This window comes from Neltuma alba, unplaced genomic scaffold (genome assembly GCF_004799145.2).
Source record: "Neltuma alba isolate B1F8T4 unplaced genomic scaffold, ASM479914v2 tig00003877_pilon, whole genome shotgun sequence".
NCBI classification, from domain to species: domain Eukaryota; kingdom Viridiplantae; phylum Streptophyta; class Magnoliopsida; order Fabales; family Fabaceae; genus Neltuma; species Neltuma alba.
In genome coordinates, this window is record NW_021633463.1 from 39,199 (window position 1) to 62,415 (window position 23,217).

The 23,217-nt window shown below is 35.4% G+C and overlaps 1 protein-coding gene across 1 annotated transcript; it reads right to left on the reverse strand.

Moving 5' to 3' along the window:
- Positions 1 to 10,151: 10,151 nt before the first annotated feature.
- Positions 10,152 to 11,824, reverse strand: LOC114742762 (protein NRT1/ PTR FAMILY 5.10-like). The gene is made up of 3 exons (XM_028930980.1): positions 11,728 to 11,824; positions 11,409 to 11,632; positions 10,152 to 11,301 (listed from the first exon to the last, which is right to left on the reverse strand). The coding sequence occupies exons 1-3, from the start codon at positions 11,822 to 11,824 to the stop codon at positions 10,189 to 10,191; spliced, it is 1,434 nt and encodes a 477-aa protein (XP_028786813.1). The 3' UTR covers positions 10,152 to 10,188.
- Positions 11,825 to 23,217: the final 11,393 nt, after the last annotated feature.

Here is a 23,217-nt window from a genome sequence, read left to right on the forward strand (position 1 = left end):
TCTTCAGAGTTTTCATTTTAGTACCTTGTTCTTGAAAGAAAATATTACCAGTAGCCAAGACTAGGCTGTATGCGATGCAGCTAAACATCATAAGCCACTTCATGTTTCTTACTCGTTTTGGGACTGTGGGGGCATCTTTGTGAACTGATTCACCTATACGTGCAGTACTTTTGGAGCCAAAAATTAGGAACAAGAGACCGGATGATACCATTACAATAGCTGAGGTGTGAAAAACTTGTACCCACTGGAGTTTCATAAAGCCAAAGATAGCTATGGCGGCTCCAACAATCCAAGCACTCTGAACCCACACGATTCTGCAGATTGCTGCTCTCTTCATCTCTTCCTCATTATTGCTCTGGCTTCTTATTGACCGAATATTATAGCATTCGCATAACTTATGCTCAAGAAATGACTTCAGAAGTGGATGTGCTCCTCCCTTTCCTAATGCGAAAAGCACAGATATCACAATGAAAAGAGGCACGTTCTTCTCTTGATGTTCTTGTCTGGCAAAGGACCACAAAACCATTATTGCCTGTCAAAACATAACACATATCCTGATCAGTACTAAATAAAAATGACTAGAATATAGGAAACAGTAGTAGTGGAGAGACTTACTGCAATATAGGAAACTGTGGAGACGACAAGAGCGAAAAAACGACGACCAAATCTTGCACAGGTGAAGCGAACAAGAAGTATAGCTGCGAAGGAAGCGAGGCCTTCTTGCAGACACAATAGCGATGCTGCTCCAGCGAGATGATTTTCCATGGCTTCTTGTGTGTAGAAGGTTACCAGAATTGATACACATGCATATTCCACCACGTTGTAGCCTACCACCAAACCTGCATAAAGTATATGGACAGAAGAGATTAAATTAATGAATTTTAATTATAATTGTATGAATGTTTTAAAATCAAATCAAATTAAAGGGTTCGTTTTTGGAAGGATATCTTACCCCAGCTGAAGAAGGCGCTTGGACTCAAAAGGAAAGCACAGCTCGACCACCCATATACAGCCTGCAAGGCTCTTGACACTGCCATATTGTTAATGGTTTTCATTCTGAATTAGAACTGTTAATTAGAGGTATACGTTTATCACTTTGTCTCACATATATATTACCATCTGGTCGAAGTTCCAAGCGCGTTTATCATGACTATTTACTCTCAGGTCGGGACATAGAAGATTATTGAAAACGAACCAATCTTTCTTAAATAATTAAATGTTCTCCCCTCCTCACCATCACTCCTAGAAATTAAAGGGGCTCCTTTCTTTCCCAAGTTTTCATAGGAGTTATGTTTTCGTATAGTAGTTAGGATTACTTATAATGACTAGTTAGTTACAACGCTCGAGAAAAATTTTACTTAATACTCCCTCCGTCCTTATTATAAAAGACAAATAACCGAAGTACGTTGATAAAAAAAATAGTTAAAATTAGTTAAGAACAATTAACGTATAAAAAGTATAATTTTTTTTTTCAAAATGCCCTCATTAATAAGGAGAGAGAGCATGAGAAAGAACAATTAAATTATTAAAAGAAAGAGAAGTGGGAGGGAGAGAGAGTGTGAGTTGGAGATAACAAATATGGGTAAAATAGAAAATCAACACAAAAAAGTAGAAACAACTTTTAAGTGTCTCTTATATATAGGAACATGCCATAAGCATCAAATGTCTCTTATAATAAGGAGCGAAGAGAGTAGTTAATAAGGACATAAAGTATTGAAAATGATACTTACTAAAGAATATTTCAAAATAGTTTCTTTTAGGAAAATACGATCATTATTAACATCTTTATATATGAAATTATCTAGGTTATAAATCATAATATAAAAGTAACAAATCATAAATTTTAGAAGATTGCATGATATATGATAGAATTAGGATGGCGTTACTCGAAATTAATCATCGTTTTTCAGGAGTTGAGAAATTATATGAGAAGTGTTTTGTGTTGGTCAACTGTTGAAACCTTCACGGTTTCGAAGTGCGTCATTTTTGCTTAACGAGTTATTACGTGGCTTTCAGATGTTAATTCAAGAGATCAACGATTGAGACACAAGTTTTTATGTATTATTGATACTTGGTATTGGGAAAGGCAGTGTTAGTATCCCTAATTTTATAATTGATTGACATGTATTAATGGTTATATTTAAATTAAATATTTATTTAAGTTCGAAAAAAATATATTTATTTTGATTTGACCAAAGATATTTCAAAGTCTTCGTTGCCATAATTTATTGTGCATGAAATTCATTTTATTTAATTACAAAATTTTGAACTAGTCCTACATGCACGATCTCCATCATTTTTAAGACAAAGTTATAGTTAAATTGGTTTACTGTTAGACGGACAATTGACCATAGATGCTTCCATGCAGTTTCTACCAAGAAAACCTCATTGATTTTTCTAACCTTCCATGCAATTTCGCTGGATATATGTAATTTTGCATTCAAAATCTACAATTAGTTAAAGAAAGAAAAGAAGGCTTCAGCAGCTTTTGAGGTAACGTAAAAGACACTTTTGACTGCTGGGCTACTATACATTTCAAGTTAGAAGTTGACCACGCAAATTTGCATTTTATATTACCCCAAAAAACGGGTTTTTTTTTTGAGGGGGGGGACGGGCCATTTTAAGCTTATTGGTACACTAATTGGGCCCCATCGTACAATGTACAACCCAATTTATGTGGACCTTATCTCCCAGGCCCAAATGAAGTCTTCGTCGTCAACAGGAAGTAAGGCCCTCACCCACTGGTTTCACAAATCACAAGGGACATACTTAAACTGATGCGCACACGCGCAAATACATATACGTATGTCGACCAATGTTAGTACAGTGGTAAGGAGTTGGATTATAACTCATAAAATTGTGAGTTTAAATCTTGATAAATCTCCAAGACTATAAAAAATATATATACACATCTAAACATGCAAATATTGACATAGTATACAATATAAGAAATCTAATGCAAACAACCCAAATTATGCATGAACACTCACAAGCTTCTTAAAATAATTTTGACTAATAATCATGTAACCCCAGAAGTACAATTATTACCTTCATGTTCTGCATCATTTTCAGGCACAACCTTCGTATAAACAAAAGCAACACCAAGGTAGATGCAAAAGAACACGCAAGACCATATCGCCAACATTAAATAATACCTATCCAGATGTGCTTCATCTTTGTGGAAGTTCCTGAACCACGTTCTCACAATCAGAATACAAGGAATCCCCAGAACCTTGCAAACACATGAAATCATGTCTTTTGACAGCCTCCCAGGATTCCTCAACGTCTCCTTCTCATTATCATTTCCAAACAATTCCTCCAACCCACTTTGGGCAAGCCCTTCCACCAGTCCTAACAGAACATAGTGAGGACAAAACCATGCCAGACTCGTCTTGGCGTCGTTTTCCTCAGCCACTTTCTTTCTATCAATGTCTACTCTCCATGCTATGACACAAAATATAATGGCACAAACCATTCCTCTAGCTCTTCTTATTAATGTGATCCCTTCTTTTTTATTAGCCTTAAACAAGCCAAACATTAGTATGGTGATTTCATTCACAGCGCTCTCTATCACAATCATGAAAGAAAACCTTACCTGCTTCCCCTTTATCGTCAGAGGCTGCATTTTAGTACCTGGTTCTTGGAAGAAAATGTTACCGGTGGCCAAGACTAAGGCGTATGCGATGCAGCTACACATTAAAAGCCACTTCGAGTTTCTCCCCCGTTTTGGGACGGTGGTGGCTTCTCTGTGAACTGATTGATCGATAGGTCCAGTTCTGCTGGCGCAGAAAAGGAACGAGAGACCAGCTGATATCATTACTATAGCAGAGATCTGAAAAACTCGCACCCATTTGAGTCCTGCGAAGCCAAAGATAGCTATGGTGGCTCCGAGATCCAAGCACTCTGAATCCATACATTTTTGCGGAATTCTGCGGCTTTTGTCTCCTCGTTATTGCTGTGGCTTGTTGTGTGTAGAAGGTTACCAGAATTGATACACATGCAAATTCCACCACGTTGTATCTTACCACCAGACCAGCATAAAGTATGTGGACAGAAGAAATTAAATTATGAATTTGGATTATAATTGTATGAATGTTTTAAAATCAAATCAAATTAAAAGGTTCGTTTTTGAAAGGATGATCTTGCCCCAGCTGAAGAAGGCGCTTGGACTTAAAAGGAAAGCATAGCGCAGCCACCCATATGCAGCCTGCAGGGCTCTTGACACTGCAATATTATTAACGATTTTCGTTCTGAATTAGAACTGTTAATTAGAGTTGTACGTTTATCAATTTGTCTCGCATGTATATTACCATCTGGTCAAAGTTCCAAGCGCGTTTATCATGTCTATCTCATTGCTCACTCACAGGTCTGGATATAGAAGATTATTGAAAATGAACCAATCTTTTCTTAGCTAAAATGGATGTTTCCCTCCGCAGGGTCCTTTTCCTTTCCCAAGTTTTGATGCATAAAAACATATTTTTCATGGAATATATTCAGGAGAAGTATAGTAGTCAGGGTTACTTATAATTACTAGCTAGTTAGTTATAACACTAGTTAAAAATTTCACTCAGTAAGGACATAAACTATTGAAAATGACACTTGCTAGAGAACATTTCAAAATATTTTTTTTTGAAATTACGATCATTATTAACATATCTATATATGAAGCTATCAAGGTTATAAATAATATTTTTATACTACCTCCGGTCCTTAATATAAGACCTTATTTGACTTTTATTTTGGTCCTAAATATAAGATCCCAATCCATTTTACCTCTCATATTTATCCTTTTTTTTCAAGGTAGTTCTTCTAATAAAAATAGTTCTAGCCGATATCTTGATTAGCAAGAATATTTTAGAAAAGATAGCACCTATTTATTACAAATAACTAACTTAATTTATTTTCTTAATATCCTCAAATTAGTCAACTAGCTCTTATCATTAGAATCACATGTAGTAATATAGAAGTACCCAAATCATAATATTTAGAAGATCGCATGATATATGACATAATTAGGATGGGGTTATTCGAAATTAATGATCATCTTTCAAGAAGTTGAGAAATTATATGAAAAGTGTTTTGCCTTGGTCAACCCTTGAAATCTCTACCGTTTTTAAGTGTGTCACTTTTGCTTAAAGAGTAAATAAGATATATATATATATATATATATTATTGATTATTGATATTTGGTAATGGGAAAGCCAGGGTTCGTATCCCTAATTTTATAGTTGATTGACATGCATTAATGGCTTTCACATGTATCAATTATTTCCTTTTCAGGTTTCAATTTTGATTTTTTATGACAAAGTTATAGTTAAATTTTTTTTCCTAACCTTTCCATGCAATTTCGCTGGATATATATAATTTTGCATTAAAATTTACAATTTGTTAAAGAAAAAAGAAAGAAAGAAAGTTTAAGCAGCTGTTGAGGTAATATGAAGGACACTTTTGACTGCTGTGTTATTATACATTTACATTTTAAGTTGGAAGCTGACACGCCAATTTGCATTTGACATTAACCCCTCCCCCCCCCAAAAAAAAACCAAAACGGGGGCAGAAAAAACAATAACGGGCCATTTCAGGCTCATTGGGACACTAATTGGGCCTTCATCATACAATTTACAACCCAATTTATTTGGACCTAATCTACAAGGCCCAAATCAAGTGTTCGTCCTGAACAGGAAGTAAGGCCCTCACCCATTGGATTCACAAATCACAAGGGACATCCTTCCCAAAGTGATGCACGCATGCACGCGCGCACAAATACGTATACATATGTCAACCAATCTGAGCCCAATGGTAAAGAGCTGGGTTGTAACTGATAAGATTGCCAATGTGATATTGACGTAGTATACAATATACAGAATCTAACATAAGCAACCCAAACTATGCATGAGCCCTCACAAGCTTCTCAAAATCATTTTGATTCATAATCACGTAACCCCAGTAGTACGATTGCTACCTTCATCTTCTGCATCGTCATCGGGTACAACTTTCATATACACAGAAGCAACACCAAGGTAGATGCAAAAGAACACACAAGACCATATCACCAACATTAAATAGTACCTATCCAAATGTGCTTCATCCTTGTGGAAGTTCCTGAACCACCTTCTCACAATCAGAATACAAGGAATCCCCAGAATCGTGCCAACGCATGAAACTATGTCTTTTGACACCCTCCCAGGATTCCTCAATGTCTCATTCTCATTATCATTTCCAAACAATTCCTCCAACCCACTTTGGGCAAGCCCTTCCACCAGTCCTAACAGAACATAGTGAGGACAAAACCATGCCAGACTCGTCTTGGCGTCGTTTTCCTCAACCACTTTCTTTCTATCAATCTCTACTCTCCATGCTATGACACAAAATATAATGGCACAAACCATTCCTCTAGCTATTCTTATTAATGTGATCCCTTCTTTTTTATTAGCCTTAAACAAGCCAAACATTAGTATGGTGATTTCATTCACAGCGCTCTCTATCACAATCATGAAAGAAAACCTTACCTCCTTCCCCTTTATCGTCAGAGGCTGCATTTTAGTACCTGGTTCTTGGAAGAAAATGTTACCGGGGGCCAAGACTAAGGCGTATGCGATGCAGCTACACATTAAAAGCCACTTCGAGTTTCTCCCCCGTTTTGGGACGGTGGTGGCTTCTCTGTGAACTGATTGATCGATAGGTCCAGTTCTGCTGGCGCAGAAAATGAACGAAAGACCAGCTGATATCATTACTATAGCAGAGATCTGAAAAACTCGTACCCACTCGAGTCCTAAGAAGCCAAAGATAGCTATGGTGGCTCCGAGAATCCAAGCACTCTGAATCCATAAATTTTTGCGGAATTCTGCGGCTTTTGTCTCCTCGTTATTGCTGTGGCTTCTTATTGAACCAATATTGTAGCTTTCACATAAATTATGCTCAAGAAATGACTTGAGAGGTTGATCTGCTCCTCCCTTTCCTAATGCGAAAAGAAAAGATACCGCCAAGAAAAGAGGCACCTTCTTCTCTTGAGGACTGTGGCTGGCATAGGACCATAAAATCAGTATTCCCTATCAAAACACAACAAGTATAGCTAGTCATATCAGCATCATGGCATCATAAGTACTTGATAAAATAGACTAGATTGGAACCAGTGGAAACTTACTGCAATAAAAGAACTTGTGGTGACGACAATTGCATAAAAACGATGACCAGGTCTTTCCCTGCCGGTGAAGCGAACAAGAACTATAGCTGTGAGGGAAGCGAGGCCTTCTTGCAGACACAAGAATAGTGCTGCTTCAACTAGTTGATCTTGCATGGCTTGTTGTGTGTAGAAGGTTATCAGAATCGACACACATGCGTACTCCACCAAGTTGTAGCTTACCAACAAAGCTGTGCGAAGAACAGGTACAGAAGAAAGTAATGAATCTGTCTAAGGTATATCTGTGTACTGATGATCAGTGTTTTAATCAAATTAAAGGCTCATGCTTCAAAGGTTTTACGCTCTTACCCCAGCTGAAGAAGGCGCTAGGACTTAGACGCAAACGATGGTGCTGCAACCAACTATGTGATGATCCACCAGCATTAATGGTCTCCATTCTGAATTATAACTGCTTGATGGACGATGTCGAATGCTGCAATGTTTATAATACAATTCGTTTCCGATTAATGTCAAACTTGCAGGAGCGTTTAATTATTATATTCGAACGTGATTGCTCGTTCTCAAGTTTGGGTATATATCGAGGATTGAAAATGAATGTGGCAAGTTTGTAATCTCCGTTGACCACGCAATTTTTCTAAAAAAAATATCCGTCGAAGCATAAAATGGATATTTTTAGTAAATCAAGTTGTATAATTAACAACAAATATTCAAAATAGATATTTATTACTAATTTTTTAGCATTTATCATGGTTATAATGCATAATATTTTTATAACGTAAAAATATCATATCATGATTTCGTTAAAATGGATGATAATTTAATTTAAAATATGTATAGAAATATTTTTTATGAAAAATTAAGCAGATCAATATCTAATTTATAAACAGATAGTGGGTTCTAAATTAATGATCTATTTCTAGAAGTTGAGAATATTGTGAAAGGCGTTTGTCTCGGTCAAACCTTGAAACTTTGAATTATATTTTTGCTTTTTATGGTTTTGATTATCTCTCAGCAACCGGAACACAAGAAATTGATCCACGAGATTATTAGGTGATTAAAGTCAGGTTTTCACAGTTAATTTAATCTCTCCTGATGAATTGGTCGGGTCAAAAAGAATGAACGAAAGGAAGAAAATCTCATGAATTTGACTACATACGGTTACCTAATCCAATCACAAAACTTGCTCACCAAGGCTACACAGTCGCATGCATTTCCATGCCGTGATATGTTGAATTAATTCATTTATATTTCATATTTTTTCTTTGTCAAGCCTCATTCATAAAACAAAATTCAGATAGTAACATTTCAGGAAGAATGACATTTAACTTTCAAAGAGTTGAAGTAATAATAATTAGATATTGAAAAACCAAAATTTTCTATTAAAAAATTAAGTTGTAAATATTAATTTAAATAGTTGCAAAGTGAATATTGTGATACATGTATAAATTGACCGAGAATGATATTTAAAATTTAAATGACTTGTGTGCAATTAATACTCTTAAATTTGTGCAGTTAATATTTGGATCAATATTTAGAGACAGAAACAAAATCCTCCCAGACTCCCTTATTTATGGATTACTTAATTTGGACTTGAGATTAATCTTCATCATGTTGATAATATCAAAATTAAAATTTTCCCAACAAATGCGCTTCCCAGAAATATTCTCCTTCTTCCAACAAATTATTGGTATGCATTAGTATATTATGAGCATGGAGTACTTACCATCCAGATCGATTTTATATGATTCAGATTGAATTTAAAAGTTTTATATGTTTTAATCAACTTTTTGTTTTAATAAACACAGAATTTAAAATAAATAAATTTATCATTGAAAAAATTATATATTAAAAATTTTAAATCTAAACTATCTATATTAAATGGATGGTTTAAATTATATTAGAGTGATGAGCATAACGATAAGTACTGAATGAAGACCCTGGTTAATTTAAGTCCACCTAATACCCCGGCCCCTTGATTCCCTGCTCCTACTCGCCATCATGCATTTAAGGTTTGATGAAGTGCACAATCACATCATCATTCCATATCATCCCCCATATAGGTCACTTACTTATCATCGAGAGATTTTTTTTTTCCCCCCCTGCGGGAACAATTGGGAACGTACCAATAAACAACCATCTTTATATAACGTCGCGTTTTATCTTAAATTGTTTAGATCCATTTTTATTAATTGATTAAAAATATCATTTCGAAGCTGAATGTCTGAATAAGTGTGATCCAACTCCATTTAAATCATCATCTACGGTTTCCCCTGGAGCAAGAAAAATAAAGTAGGTACTTCCTCGCACGAATTTGACAGAAATATAGTTAATTATATTAATGGAATTAATGATTCATAATAATATGATCCATTAATTATCGTTAAAAGGATGCTCATCATTTATGAGCATTTTAAGCTCATCAGATCTAAATCATCCATATTTTATTTAGATAGTCCAGATTTGATTTGTTTTTGTTATTTGTTCAGAACAATTATTGTAATATATATAGAATCTAAAATAAAAACAATTTCTTAATGATCATTCTTTTAAAAAATAAATTTTTTATTTAAAAATAATTAATTAAAGATTTTAAATCTGAATAATTTAAATCAAATATAGACGGTCTAGATCTAATAAGTTTAGGATGCTCATCAAGATGATGAGCACCGAAACCGGTTCCTCCTTAAAATGGGGACCTAAACTAACACACTATGATACGAAAGATCTAATGTAAACAAGCCAGAAACCACAGTTTAGATAGTTGAGAAAATGATTAAGCTCCGTAATCTCATTTATTCATGATGAAGACTACAGTATTTATGGAGGATCAAAAGTGCACAATTCTGAGCAACTTGCTTGACATGTGTCAACCTATCTTAACAATCTAGTAACAGTAAAGATACAGCGGGCAACAACTTAAAACTGACACTTAGTTTGTATTTTAACACATGTCTAATAAAACAATCCAAACTGCTCAACCGTGTCCGTACTACAGAGATTACGTATATACTCACTAATCCTAAAGTCATGTTGACTCAACATGAGCCTTAGCGTTGAGCCTTAGCGATGCCATTACTACCTTCATCTTCTGCAGCATCAGACACAACTTTATTAAACAAGAAAGCAACATTAACGTAAATGAAAAAGAACGCACCGGACAATGTTGCCAACATAAAATAGTACCTATCCAAACGGCTTTGGTCTTTGTCAAAGTTCTTGAACCACCTTCTCACAATCACAATGCAAGGAATCCCCAAGAACTTCCCCACGCATGAAACCATCTCTTTTGAAAGCTTCCCAGGATTCCTCAATCTCTCATTCTCATCATAATCATTTCCAAACAGTTCCTCTAACCCGCTTTGGGCAAGCCCTTCCACGAGTCCTAATAGAACATAGTGAGGGAACAACCATGCCACACTAGTCTTGGGGCCCTTATCGCTTACCTCTTTCTTTCTCTCAATCTCTACCTTCCATGCTATCACACAACATATAATAGCACAGACCATTCCACTACCAATTCTTACTAATGTGATCCCTTGCTTTTTGTTAGCCTTAAATAAACCAAATATCAGTATGGTGATTTCATTCACAGCGCTCTTTATTACAATCATGAGAGAAAGCCGAACCTCCTTCCCCTTTATCGTCAGAGGCTCCATTTTAGTACCTTGTTCTTGGAAGAAAATGTTACCAGTGGCCAAGACTAAGCTGTATGCGATGCAGCTAAACATCAAAAGCCACTTCATCGCGTTTCTCCCTCGTTTTGGGACGACGGTGGTGGCGTCTTCGTGAACTGATGAATGACTCATAGGCTCAGTAATGTTGGAGCCGAAAAGGAAAAAGAGACCAGATGATATCATGACTATAAGTGACAATTCCAAAACTTTTGGCCACTCAAGTCCCAAAAAGCCAAAGATAGCTATGATGGCTCCGACAATCCAAGCACCATGAACCCATATGTTCTTGTAAATTTCTGATCTTTTTGTCGGGCTTGTTCTTTCAGTGGAGCTTCCACATAAATTACGCTCCAGGAATGACTTCAAAACTGGATCATATCCTGCCTTTCCTAATGCAAAAAGACAAGATACCACTAAGAAAAGAGGCACGTTCCTCTCTTGATCTTGGGGTTGCTGTCTGGCATAAGACCATAACATTATCACTCCCTGTCAAAACATAACAGTTATGTATAGTTAGTCATCACCATCGCATCCTGTTTTGATTAAAAGAAGTTGTGTGTGTAATACGAGGGAGCGTTGAGATATATACTTACTGCAATATATGAACCTGTTGTGAAGACAATCGCATAAAAACGACGACCAGATCTTTCACAGGTGAGGCGAGCGAGAACTACAGCTGCGAAAGAAGCGAGACCATCCTGCACACAAACGATTATGGCTGCTTCCGCTAGATGAGTTTTCATAGCTTCTTTCGTGTAGAAGGTGATAATGATCGAGAGACATGCATACTCCACCATGTTGTAGCTCACAGCCAAGCCTGCATATATATATATATAAGTAAGAAACTGAAAATCATGAGAGCATAGGTATGTTTTGATCACAAGGATCAAGTTTCAAAGGATATGGTCTTACTCCAGGTGAAGAAGGCACTAGGAGTGAAAAGGAAGGGGTCATGCAGCCATCCATTTCTGGCCTGGGCTCGAGAGGATCTCTCAGAAATGGTTGCCATTGTGAACTATTCTTCTGTACTGCTGGACACACTACTCTAAATATTTATAGACCAAGAAGTTCAAGCTCCAATGCTTGCGAGACTTTTCGTTTACCGAAAGCCGAAGGCATTTGTAATATAGCTCATCTATGGCTCTTAAGTCCCCATACAAAGGATTGAATATAAACGACTCGTTCATAGCTCAAATGCATGTGTTTTAATTTCCTTTTGACCTCGTCTATTCATCGACTAGATGATAATCCTGGGTAAGTTAAGTCAATGCTGGGTGGTGGATGCAGATATTTTCAAGGGTTGGGTGGTCCCACGCCAAATGACGACATTTAATTACCACCTAATCCTAACCGTAGTCGCGCGCCTTAGCGTTATCATCATATCCACCCCATTCACAAATCGCTGTTACGTTAATAAATTCAGCGTGTATATATATGTCTGCCGTGATAAATACTCATATAATAGGGACAAAAGAATATTCAAAATATCGGATTATGACAATAATTGTATGCATGCATATATGTTTAACGTTTTTTAGGGGGCGAAAGAATAAAGCGGAAGACCGGCATTGACTATAACAACAAAGTAATTTTCAATGCAATTATATCAAATATATTTTAAAAATTAAAATTCCACATACATTGAGGAAAAAGTGAGGACAAAAGCGTCCCCTATGCCATATTTTGTAGGAATTCCGAACAAAAAAAGGGTTATTTTTTGATTGTATAGAAGGTTTCAAAACTGTGTAAGAACGATATTAATGGTCCATAAATGTAGAAATTCAAATTGGGAGGTATATGTTCGATAAATCACTTCAAAATATCGGATTGTGACAATAATTGTATGTGTGATTACCCTTTTTTAGGGGGGCGAAAGGATAAAGTGGAAGACCTGCATTGACTATAACTACAGAGTAATTTTCAATGCAATTATATCAAATATATTTTAAAAATTAAAATTCCACATACATTGAGGGAAAAGTGAGGGCAAAAGCGTCTCTTATTCCATTTTTTGTAGGAATTCCAGACAAAAAAAAGCGTATTTGTACAGAAGCTTTCAAAACTTTTTAAGATCAAATATTAGTGGTCCATAAATATAAAAATTGAAATTGGGAGGCATGTGTACGATAAATCACTTGAAGTCAACGATGCAATTTCACTTTACAAATTTAATGGGACGCTGCTGGGGCCTCAATCACATGACCATTTAAAGCACTCAACCCAATTTCACCAACATGTACGTGGATCTAAGCTTTTGGGCCCAACCAAAGCTTAAGCCTGATTCTCCGAAGAATAAAACCCAAACCCAAATTTCCCCAGCACGTACGTGGATCTACACTTTCTGGCCCAAACAAAAGTCTTCAGCTTCAGAGACGAACGCTGGGCTCTGTGAAGAGGACTCGAGATCCGCCCGGACCTGTTGGTTTCATAAAGCCCTTTCTTTTTAATGGATTTTTTTTCCTTCATCTTCCTTTGGGTTTCTGATTTCATTGTTCTTCCGTCCCAGTAAAGGCCGCGGCTTTTATCATCTGGGTAGCAGTGGGAAAATTCCGAGATCCCTCTGTCTGGCATAATTAATGTGTACAATTAATAAAGAAAGAAAAAGGAAAAGAGAAGGATAGGAATTTGTATGGTTTTGAATGGGGGAATAAAGTAATGTAATTGCGTTGACTTGGATCCATGGGAAAGGGTTTTTATAGGAAAGAGTTATGAAATTCATTGCGGCTAAACTGGGGGTGTCTGTGCTGGTCTGTGTCTCCCACAAACAGTGCATAGCCACTCGTGCATTCCAGAGAGAAGGAGGCAACTCATAGTGGCAACATCACAATTTGACGGAACCTCCCAATATCTCACGCTTCTTATTATATCCCTTCCCTTTGTTACCCTTTCCTTTTGCCTTTATATCATTTTATATATACTTTCACGCACCTAACTCTATACTTTACTTTTGAGGTCAAAACAACTCATTGCTTTTCCTCTTTTCTGCTCATGCTCTCTCTCTCTCTATATGTGTGTGTGTGTGTGTGTGTGTGTGTGTGTGTGTGTAATAGGATTAAAGAATACTTTTGCTTTTGAACTATTTCGCAAGGAGTACTGGGTATTTTGACCTATTTATGGGAGAAATACCACCCTTTAAGTGTCAAAATCATTGCAACGTTGCCTCTTGACTAAAAGATATTACCACTGACTGTAAATTTTAAATTGATTTTGGGTAAAGAGGAATTTTGCTCTTAAGATATATCCATAGAGAACTAACTTATTGTACTAAAGTTCAATAATGTGGCTAATTGGGCATTCCTATGTATTTTTCTCAAAGCATGCCACATCATGTTTAGGGGTGTCTATATGATTAATTATATTTGTGCATGTGTGTCTACACACCCACACACACACATGCCATCTTGTTGGCAAAAAGATACGTGCCTTCTTGTCTATTTGAGAGTCCAGTACCTTGAAACATATGCCCCTTTAATCTTAATCAGGGGATCCAGCTATGTTTCTAAAGGGTATCCAGCTTTGTGACCAACTTGATGCTTTTTCTCTGGCGTTATCTTTGCCGGCGTTTGTATAGTACTTGCGGATACAAGAAAAAAGGCTAAATTTCCGAATGATCAGACATATTTTTTGGTTAATGCATGAATTTTAAGGTGAATATATAGTAGTACTCCTTTAAGATAGTACATGATTGGTTTACGCACAAAATTTCTTATGATTCAGTTTTGCATTTACGTAGATTAGATAAACATGGGGGAAACTGCAGATAGTAGTGAGCCTAATGGAGTTGATGAGCATTGCCAAGGAGGGGGGTGGCAACTTTAGACAGGGAAATCTATAAGAAGGGATCAACGTACAAAGAGTGACCAAAAGTCACCCCCAAAAAAAAAAAGCATAAAGCAACAAAAGAGGATTTTGAAGAAACCAGGTGAATAAGACTGTCATGAAGGAAGGCCAAAAACATCATCAAATTGATACCCAAAACGAGACCTAAAAGACAAAGAGGGTTTCACGTGTTCAAACCAAATCATCCTTTCTTTCTTCCCTTTGTTCCCTTGGCCCCTCCACATCAGGTAACAGCAAAATCCATCATTAATCTCTTATTTTCATTTCCCTGTAAACTAATAACTCAAATCCTTACCCTTTTAATATCTTCCACGCAACACTCCAGCTTTAGATTTTGCTTAATTACACTTGTCTCTTTGTGCTCTTCAGTCTTCAGACTTTCCAAAGCTTGCTCATGATGGCTTGCTGTGATTAATCGCATTAATTAACAACTCATTGTGTTTGGAATTGTTATATAGTTTTTCTCATTCGCAGTGACTCAAAGAAGTGCTTCCTCTAATTCTTATACCCTCAAACAAATTCACTAATTAGGGGATCGTAGGTTGTTTGATTAGTTAGTAAATGTTAAGACAGGGACATTTAGGGAAAACATTAATACTTTAAATAAAAAAATTTATGTTAAAGACCTATTATAACAGGAAAAAGTACCATGATAATAAGGATTAGAGGGAGTATTAAATACTTACTAACTAAACTTCGAAACTTCAAGGCTAAACTTTAAAGGGCTTACCATTTATTGTGAGCAATTTGGGATGCAATTATAACAGTATGTGGCGGTCTATTTAATGTAGGAGACAATCTTAATTGTTGTCTATATTTTGGATGATGGATGTCAATACATATGGAGATAATTGAGTTGAATTATTATTTGCTGAATTAACAACTGACAATTCTTCAAAATAATCAATTATATATATGCAATGATCTATATTAAGTCAATCAAACTCTCCATTTTCAATCAACTTACAGGTCATGAGATTATACCTGGTTCACATCCTCTGCCACTAAAACTGAAACATGTTCTCCGAGGAAAACGAAACTGGAATTCTTTCATCTATAGCTAGGTTATTGCCATTTCTTTCAAACAAACGAGAATACATCATATGGATCAATTAATTTTTTTTACAGAAAAAAAAACCTCAATTGAATAAGCTTATAGACAAAAAAAAAATTGGCAAAAAAGGTATATAACCTAAAATGACCCGCGGTGGATACCTTAGACTTGACCAAAAAAATTGGTAAGTTGATGTGTTTCAAAATTTTTTTTTGAAATTCTAAATTTTATTTAAGAATAACTCAGAATTGGTTCACATCATAGAAACTGATAGTTTCTATTAACGATGATTTAAATGCTAATAATAATCATTACTTTCAAAAAAAATTCACAGGAATAAGTTACTATTAATACTTTGTAAGTTTATACCGCTCATAATTTTTAAGATTACAACGTGATGTTGCAGATGTTAAAAGGACAAATTTTTTTATAAATAAAATTTTGGTTTGTCACTAATATATACAGAGTTTAAAAGTCGTTAACTGTTATTTCTCCTTAATAAAGTGATCTGATTGATTTAATTAGCAGGAAGCAGCGTCAACATTAGGTTATATAGGAAGAGAAAGGGGTCCTACAAAAGATCCATTTCATTCAAATAACCTCACAAAGTGAGTACAACGCCACGTGACAAAGTGATCCAAAGAGAGTGAGAGGCGTGGACATACATGAGGGAAGAAATCTGAAGAAGAAGATCGGAAGAAGAAGAAGAAGGAAGAGGAAATTAAGGGGTGGCTTTAGTTGGCCCTCTGTGTCTTTTGTCCTAGGAAGGGAGGCACGTGATGCCCACGAGGGGGCCCCTCTCGAATGTCTGTCTTCGATCCCTCCAAATTATTACTTGAAATAAACCCTAACCTATTTCCTACCTATTTAGGGTTTTTCAATATTAATTAATGCCACACGCGCTCTCCAAACGTTTTCTTTTTACACACCACAAATACCACAAGTCACTCATTAATGCTTTGACAAAAGCTTGTGAAATTGTACACCACACAATTAAAATTGCCCTTCTGCATAACAAAAAACTCTTATGGTCTGTGCACAGTGTAACAAAAAAACTCAGAAGGTGCCTTTGGTAATTTAGATGAGTCACTAACTGGGGATGGGACCCCTACGGGAGGGTGGGGGAAGAGGATCATCCATTCACAGCTAAGATGATAGCGCAAACAGGGTGGGACTGTTGAGAGGCATTAACTCCAATATTGCCCTTATCTTTCAAATCTTTGTGGCCTCCACCTTCATATTATATGCTTCCTCTAGGACGTGGATCCCACCTTCCATCAATGCCCATACTTTGACAAAGGCATCTATCTCCTTTGACCACTAAACTGTTCTGATTGATCAGCTTCAAATAATTATACTCTTTAAGGTAATGGACTTTTAACAACCTATTATATGTATATATTTAGCCTCAGTAGTTTATGGCCACATGAATCCAAAATTATTCTGAGGTTCTCATTCTTCACTAGGACTAATCAATCTGATTGTTGTGGAAGGTTTGAAGCACTGATTTGAAAAGATTGATGGGAAGCAATTAAGATCTGGGTATTATCCCATTAACCCTGCGGCAGAATCCTTATCAGTTGGTCACTACCTGCAGGAATTTGTTTCATTAATGTAACAACTATATCATACGCAATAAATTCCAACTTTCTTAGCAAATAGATAACGTCAGAACAATTTGTAGTTGCAATTTGCAGGAATAAATATCTGCTACAGGAAAATTTTGAAAACACCTGAAAGCTGGGGCTGGAATTAAATTCACACTTAATTTGTTCAAGGACCATCTGATTTAACTATCGCGCAATGTTGATATGTTCCTCGAGATCACAAATTATGAACATGTTCAAATAATGAAGTGTATACCAGAAGTTCATTGAGCTAGAGTCTGCTCTCAAATTAACATTGAGCGTTTACCGTCACCAAGTTTAAGATATAATTATTCGTCCTGTCAACTTAAATTTACAGTTCTAACCTAAGAAAATTTACATCGGATCGGTTGCCAATTTCACATTTGTGATGATTTTGTTAGCACCAAACCGACTGTTATAGTTTAATATCAATGAGTTTGAACTTGGAAGCTCGTTCTCAAGCTAGCTAACCGGTGAGGATATCACAACTAAATCCAAGGCCTAATCAAATTTACATTCTTAATTTAACACTTAGTAAATTAGTAAATTTCAAATGTTATGACTTGAACACAGATAGTTTCCAACTTAATTAGTATTATCTGATACTTCAGTCATATAAGAAGTGGATATTTTTGAATCCTTATGATTGGAACTTGTACTCTTGCTTTGGGACTCACCCCAAAAATAAAGCAGCCAGAAGTGATAACTTATGCCATAACAAGCTGACAAATTAGCATCAGGTATATATCTACGTAGATATGTTAAACTAATTGTAATTTTGTATAATCATATTTTTTTAGCTCTTATCTACACACACATATGGTACCTACGGTAGAAGAATGTCTTAAAAAGACATGCATGCCCACATGGCTAGAATGCTGGCCTATATCACCATAAGTCATAAATGCAAGAATATAGAAATCAAACAAAAGTTATAATTATATAACAGGATATACATTCATAGGTCTGGCTGCATGTAGCTTCATGTGCAGGTATAGCAATTACAGTTATCTTAGTCAATATCAATGAATATCTTACTCCACCAATTATTGTCCATGATTGTTCAACTTCTGAACTATTCATAAGACTCATATGTTTCTTCTTAATTAATCTGCATCGCAAGCTCACATATAATTGGACGACAGAGCAAGCCAGCCACTTGATAGGATGATTCATGCCAACTCAAGAAATATCGCAAAACTAGCTAGAATACAAACTTGATCTCGTAAAGTAGATCAAAGATTTTAAGCCTAATTAATTAATTATAAGCATTTTAATAGTACCTAGCCATTAATGATTACAGAGCCTGGACCACTGCTTGGGGCAGAAATGTTCAACCACCTCTCACTATCCAACCATCCTGCGCATTATAACAGTTTTCTGTTAACGTTAAGATTATTTTTATGTCAGATCAGTTAGCATTATCCCTCTTCCCTAGGGAGAAAAACTTTCTGTAGAGAGAGAGAGAGAGAGAGAGCAATCATATCCCTTGATGGAAGAAATAATCTTAATTAACGAAATGAAATCTGAACCGTCTTAATTTTCTCACTTCACCCAATAATTTTTTCTTTTCAGTTCAGGGAATTCGAATCAGTTCATTAGCATGTGCTCGGTGGCTATTTGTTGAGATTTGAGAGAGGCAACACCCTTACTCTATAATATATATATAAAACTAATATTAAAAACTAGTTATTCAGTCTCTGATGGATGGAGCAGTTTGTTGAGAGGAGACGCAAGATATAATATTCTCAAGTGCGAAAATGGTGGACCCATTCCACATGGTCAAAACTCAAATGAGAACATGGAGTCTTGAACTGCAGATATAACATGGAAGAAAGAGGACAAATCTATTTTTTTTCCCTGGTTGCGTCAGTTGTGTTCTCAGGTTATGCTCATGATATATAATATTAAATTCTTGGTCTCAGATCAGTCTTGATACGTTTAAAGTTTTTCTCTCCAATTTCAGCTCCACTAAATTAATCTGAGAGGACAATTTGATGAAGGGAGAAGCACGCATTAATTATGGAGCATGTTGTGAGTGAGAAACGAGGGGCCAGGGAAGGGAAGAGAGAAGGCAAGTGGGGTTGGATTGAAAGATCCACAGGCCACATGGCACACCGAAGAAGATGAGATTGATAAATCTGGGACAATAATTTCTGTGCATTTTCCGTCAGGCAAATCATCAAACAATTTGCAGGTGTCAACAAATTTGAAGAACCTAGCTAGCTTATTGCCTGTAATATATGGCAGCTTCTTTTTCGGCGTGCATGCCGGAACCACCCTTTAATTCCCCCCCCCCCCTCTCTATATATATTTCGTATAATTACAAATTCAAAATATTAACAAAAATCTTTCACTTCGAAACATAATAGTGGTTATCTTGTTTTAAAATCACTGCTATATATAACACTTAATGTTTTTCAAAATCATGATTAATCCATCCATAAAATTTGAAGGGGAAATTAATCTTTTAATCTATGTGTACTATCTGCAGAAGGACGCAGCCTCTCTCACATGCTTGTGTGTGCATAAAGCGAGGCAACTGACATTGCTGCTTAGTCCACCGTCTTTGTTGTTAGTTTCTTTCAAAACGATTATCATGGTGATAATATTTTATTCATAGTTGGGATCTATTTTGTGCTCAAATAACTCGAAGACTAAAACAACCAAACAGACAAAGTCCTGTACGTACCTCTCCAAATTGCTCAAACTCTCTTATCAAACATCGATAATGAGGGAATGATGAGCAGTCAACCCCTTTACATGCTCCTTGTTTTTTAAGCTTTATAGGTTGCTTGCAAATCTTGAAACCTTGTGGGATTGTTAAATTATTTACCAATCGATTAACTAGTAGTTGGTGGACTGACTCGCTTAACTTTCTTTTAAAGATAATTGGACTCCATGAGACACATGATTTGAAGAAATTTATGATGTTTATATATCAATGGAACATGACAAAAGATACGGATGAAAAAAAATTCGGATTCTCAATGATATTTCAGCTTAAGATTTGATGTTCTAAAAAAAATAATACTTCTATTTATGAATAATTCCATTAAGAGTTAATATCATTTTTAGTTCCTAAAATTTGACCTTGTTTAATTTTGATCCTAAAATTTGAAATCAATAATTTTTGTTCTTAAAATTTGGCCTTATTTTAGTCCATATAAAAATTTTTGGTTTACAAAACATTGTTTTGAGGACCAAAATCACTTGTTTCAAATTTCAAAGACCAAAATCAAAATAACAGGCAATATATGGTATTAAGCCTTTTATTAATATGTTATATCTTCATTCAACATTTGTGTTGCTTAAAGTATAGACAAAGCATAAATACATGATCATAATCTCGTGATCAAGAGTCATTAAACTCTAAAATGAAAGCACACCCTCAAACAAGGACCGTCCTTGCTAGCTATACCTGCCACGAACCCATTATCTCCTATCAATGATCATAAATTATTTTCGAATTTTTAAGTAGATGTTGTGAATTGAAATATCTTCTGCTCATGCGTTAAGATATCTCTTGAAAGACACTGCTATGTCACTCTGGGACACACACACACACAGATATATTTAGTGAGCGTGTACACATAAATGATGACATATTGTTTGCCTTTTCTTTTTCAGAAAGATGGTGGTGCGTACAGGTTATTTCAATATCAGTGATGACAGTAACCCCAATGACTTCTTTTTTCACTTTAACATTTTGTCAATCTGATGACACATATTTTTAAATTTTCATACACATGTCAGTTTCATGACACCAAGTCTCTGACGTTTTTTGGCATGGGGATCAACAGGATTTATTGAGGGGATGAATAAAGACTCTCTATAAGAAGGATATAGGTAGGAAAAATCGGAAAAAAAATTCCTGTGTAGAAATTTTATTAGTCATAAAGACCTGATGTGCTTTCATACATAGAAAGTATCCATATTCGAAATTAGATGCTTTTGACTAATAAAATTTTCAAATAGAAACTTTTAACCAATTTTCCTAGAGAAATCCACCAACACAAACCCTTAAATTGAGCTAGAATATAAGGAATCATGAGAAACAACATGAGTGATTGTGAAGTTCTCAGAAGTGCGGTTTCGCATTATTAGCCATCTTATGCTAGCGTATAAAACTGACATATATATATAACATATGTATGATGTGTAGGTTGCTTAATATTGTTGGTGGTTGAAGAGATTTTGGGGTGTGATATGAGCAGGAAGTGGAGGAAAAGACCCACATAAGGTTCAAGTTGCATGGTTGAATAGAGAAAATTGACGAAATAATTAACAAGTGTTTGAATAAAAGCACCATTTTACATCAGCCTCACCCAGCTTTGGCCGACCATAACAACATCATTGCCACTCTGGCATTACACAATATGGACCCCTCTCTGTATGTAATTTCCAATTCTCTGCCTCTAAAAAGTTCAAGTCTTGTCCTATGCACCTCTATGTAAAATCTCTTTTATTTAATTTATTATTCTCTATCTCTCTCTCTATATATATATATATTCCACCATAGCCAGTGAAGTGACCTTTACATGATGAAGCAGAGATGACTGAAACCTTAAGCAAAAGAAGACTAAAACCCTATAAATTGTGAAGGCCATATATAAATAATATATTTATACATTGTTGAAGGGGGGACTCACAAAAAGCACACATAGTATTTCAGGAAAAGACAACGCTAGTTCGCTCAAACATATGACATTGATAAGTCTCCATTTTATACCTCAAATTATAGCAAAATCTTATATCATTTGATTAAAATATTCTCATATTAAAACATTGGAATACTGTAACTCCCGAGTTCTGCCTATCATTGTTTTCATTAATGAATGGTGCATAAATAGTCCTCATTTTACTAAAATTCTAAGGTAACAATTATTTTAAGAAATATTATATTGAGAGTATTACAAGTTTTGCCAAAAAAAGGGAGGGAATATTAAAATAGTATCAACATAAAATATTTATACAATCACACTAACACTATCGACAAATTGTGAATAATGCATTTTTTTTTAAATCCATTTATTTGTTTTAGCGCTTACAATTTTTATGCATTTTATTTAATCCGTCTTAACTTTATTTTTATTCTGTTTTCTATATATTTCCTAAGAAAATTTAAGTTATTAATAGTTTTATTAAACAATGTCTATTTGTAACTATGATATAAAACTTTGGTTGGCCCAAAAAAAAAAACTATACTATAAAACTTTGATTTTGCATGAATCGTTTTACGTCTAAGTACGTGGAATCACATCTTCCAAAGTAAATCAAGTTTATCTGAATGTCATCATGGAAAGATCTTTTTTTTTTTTTTTTTACCCGCATCATGGAAAGATCAGATGCAGCTGCTATATTTTATATAATTTTTTTATCGACCAAAGTTATATTTTATGTTAATCTTAGCCAAAACAATACCACGGGAAAATATAATGTTGTACTCTTGAGAAGTGAAACAGAAACAGGCGAGTACCCCAAAGAAGGCATTACAAAATTGAGGACCTTGAACTGAGGTATCGCTGGCCACACCCACTTACCATTACGGATACAATGTACTCTCCCCACAAACCAAAACTTACAAACCTCAAGAAAGATACGCATAAAATTCTAATTCAAAATAAAGTTATTAATTCCCTCTACGTGTCAAAAGAAAAAGGGAAAATTGCCAAAAACCTTTTCATTACAAAATTTATTCTCCAATAGTATTTGAAAGTTGCAACCATGGTCCAACTTTTCCTTAGTTATATGAAATCTACTTGTGCAAAACAAAAAATATTTGCACATGGCTTAAATATGTGACACACAGCTGAAGAATAGTCACATCGACAAAAGATGTAAGTTGAAATTGCTTAATTATTGTAATGGAGGATTATA

Coding starts and splice junctions, on each gene's coding strand:
- LOC114742762 (XM_028930980.1), bottom strand. CDS start 11,824: ATGGCAACCATTTCTGAGAGATCCTCTCGAGCCCAGGCCAGAAATGGA. Junction 11,633..11,727: donor TAGTGCCTTCTTCACCTGGA/GTAAGACCATAT, acceptor ATATATATGCAG/GCTTGGCTGTGAGCTACAAC. Junction 11,302..11,408: donor CAACAGGTTCATATATTGCA/GTAAGTATATAT, acceptor ATGTTTTGACAG/GGAGTGATAATGTTATGGTC.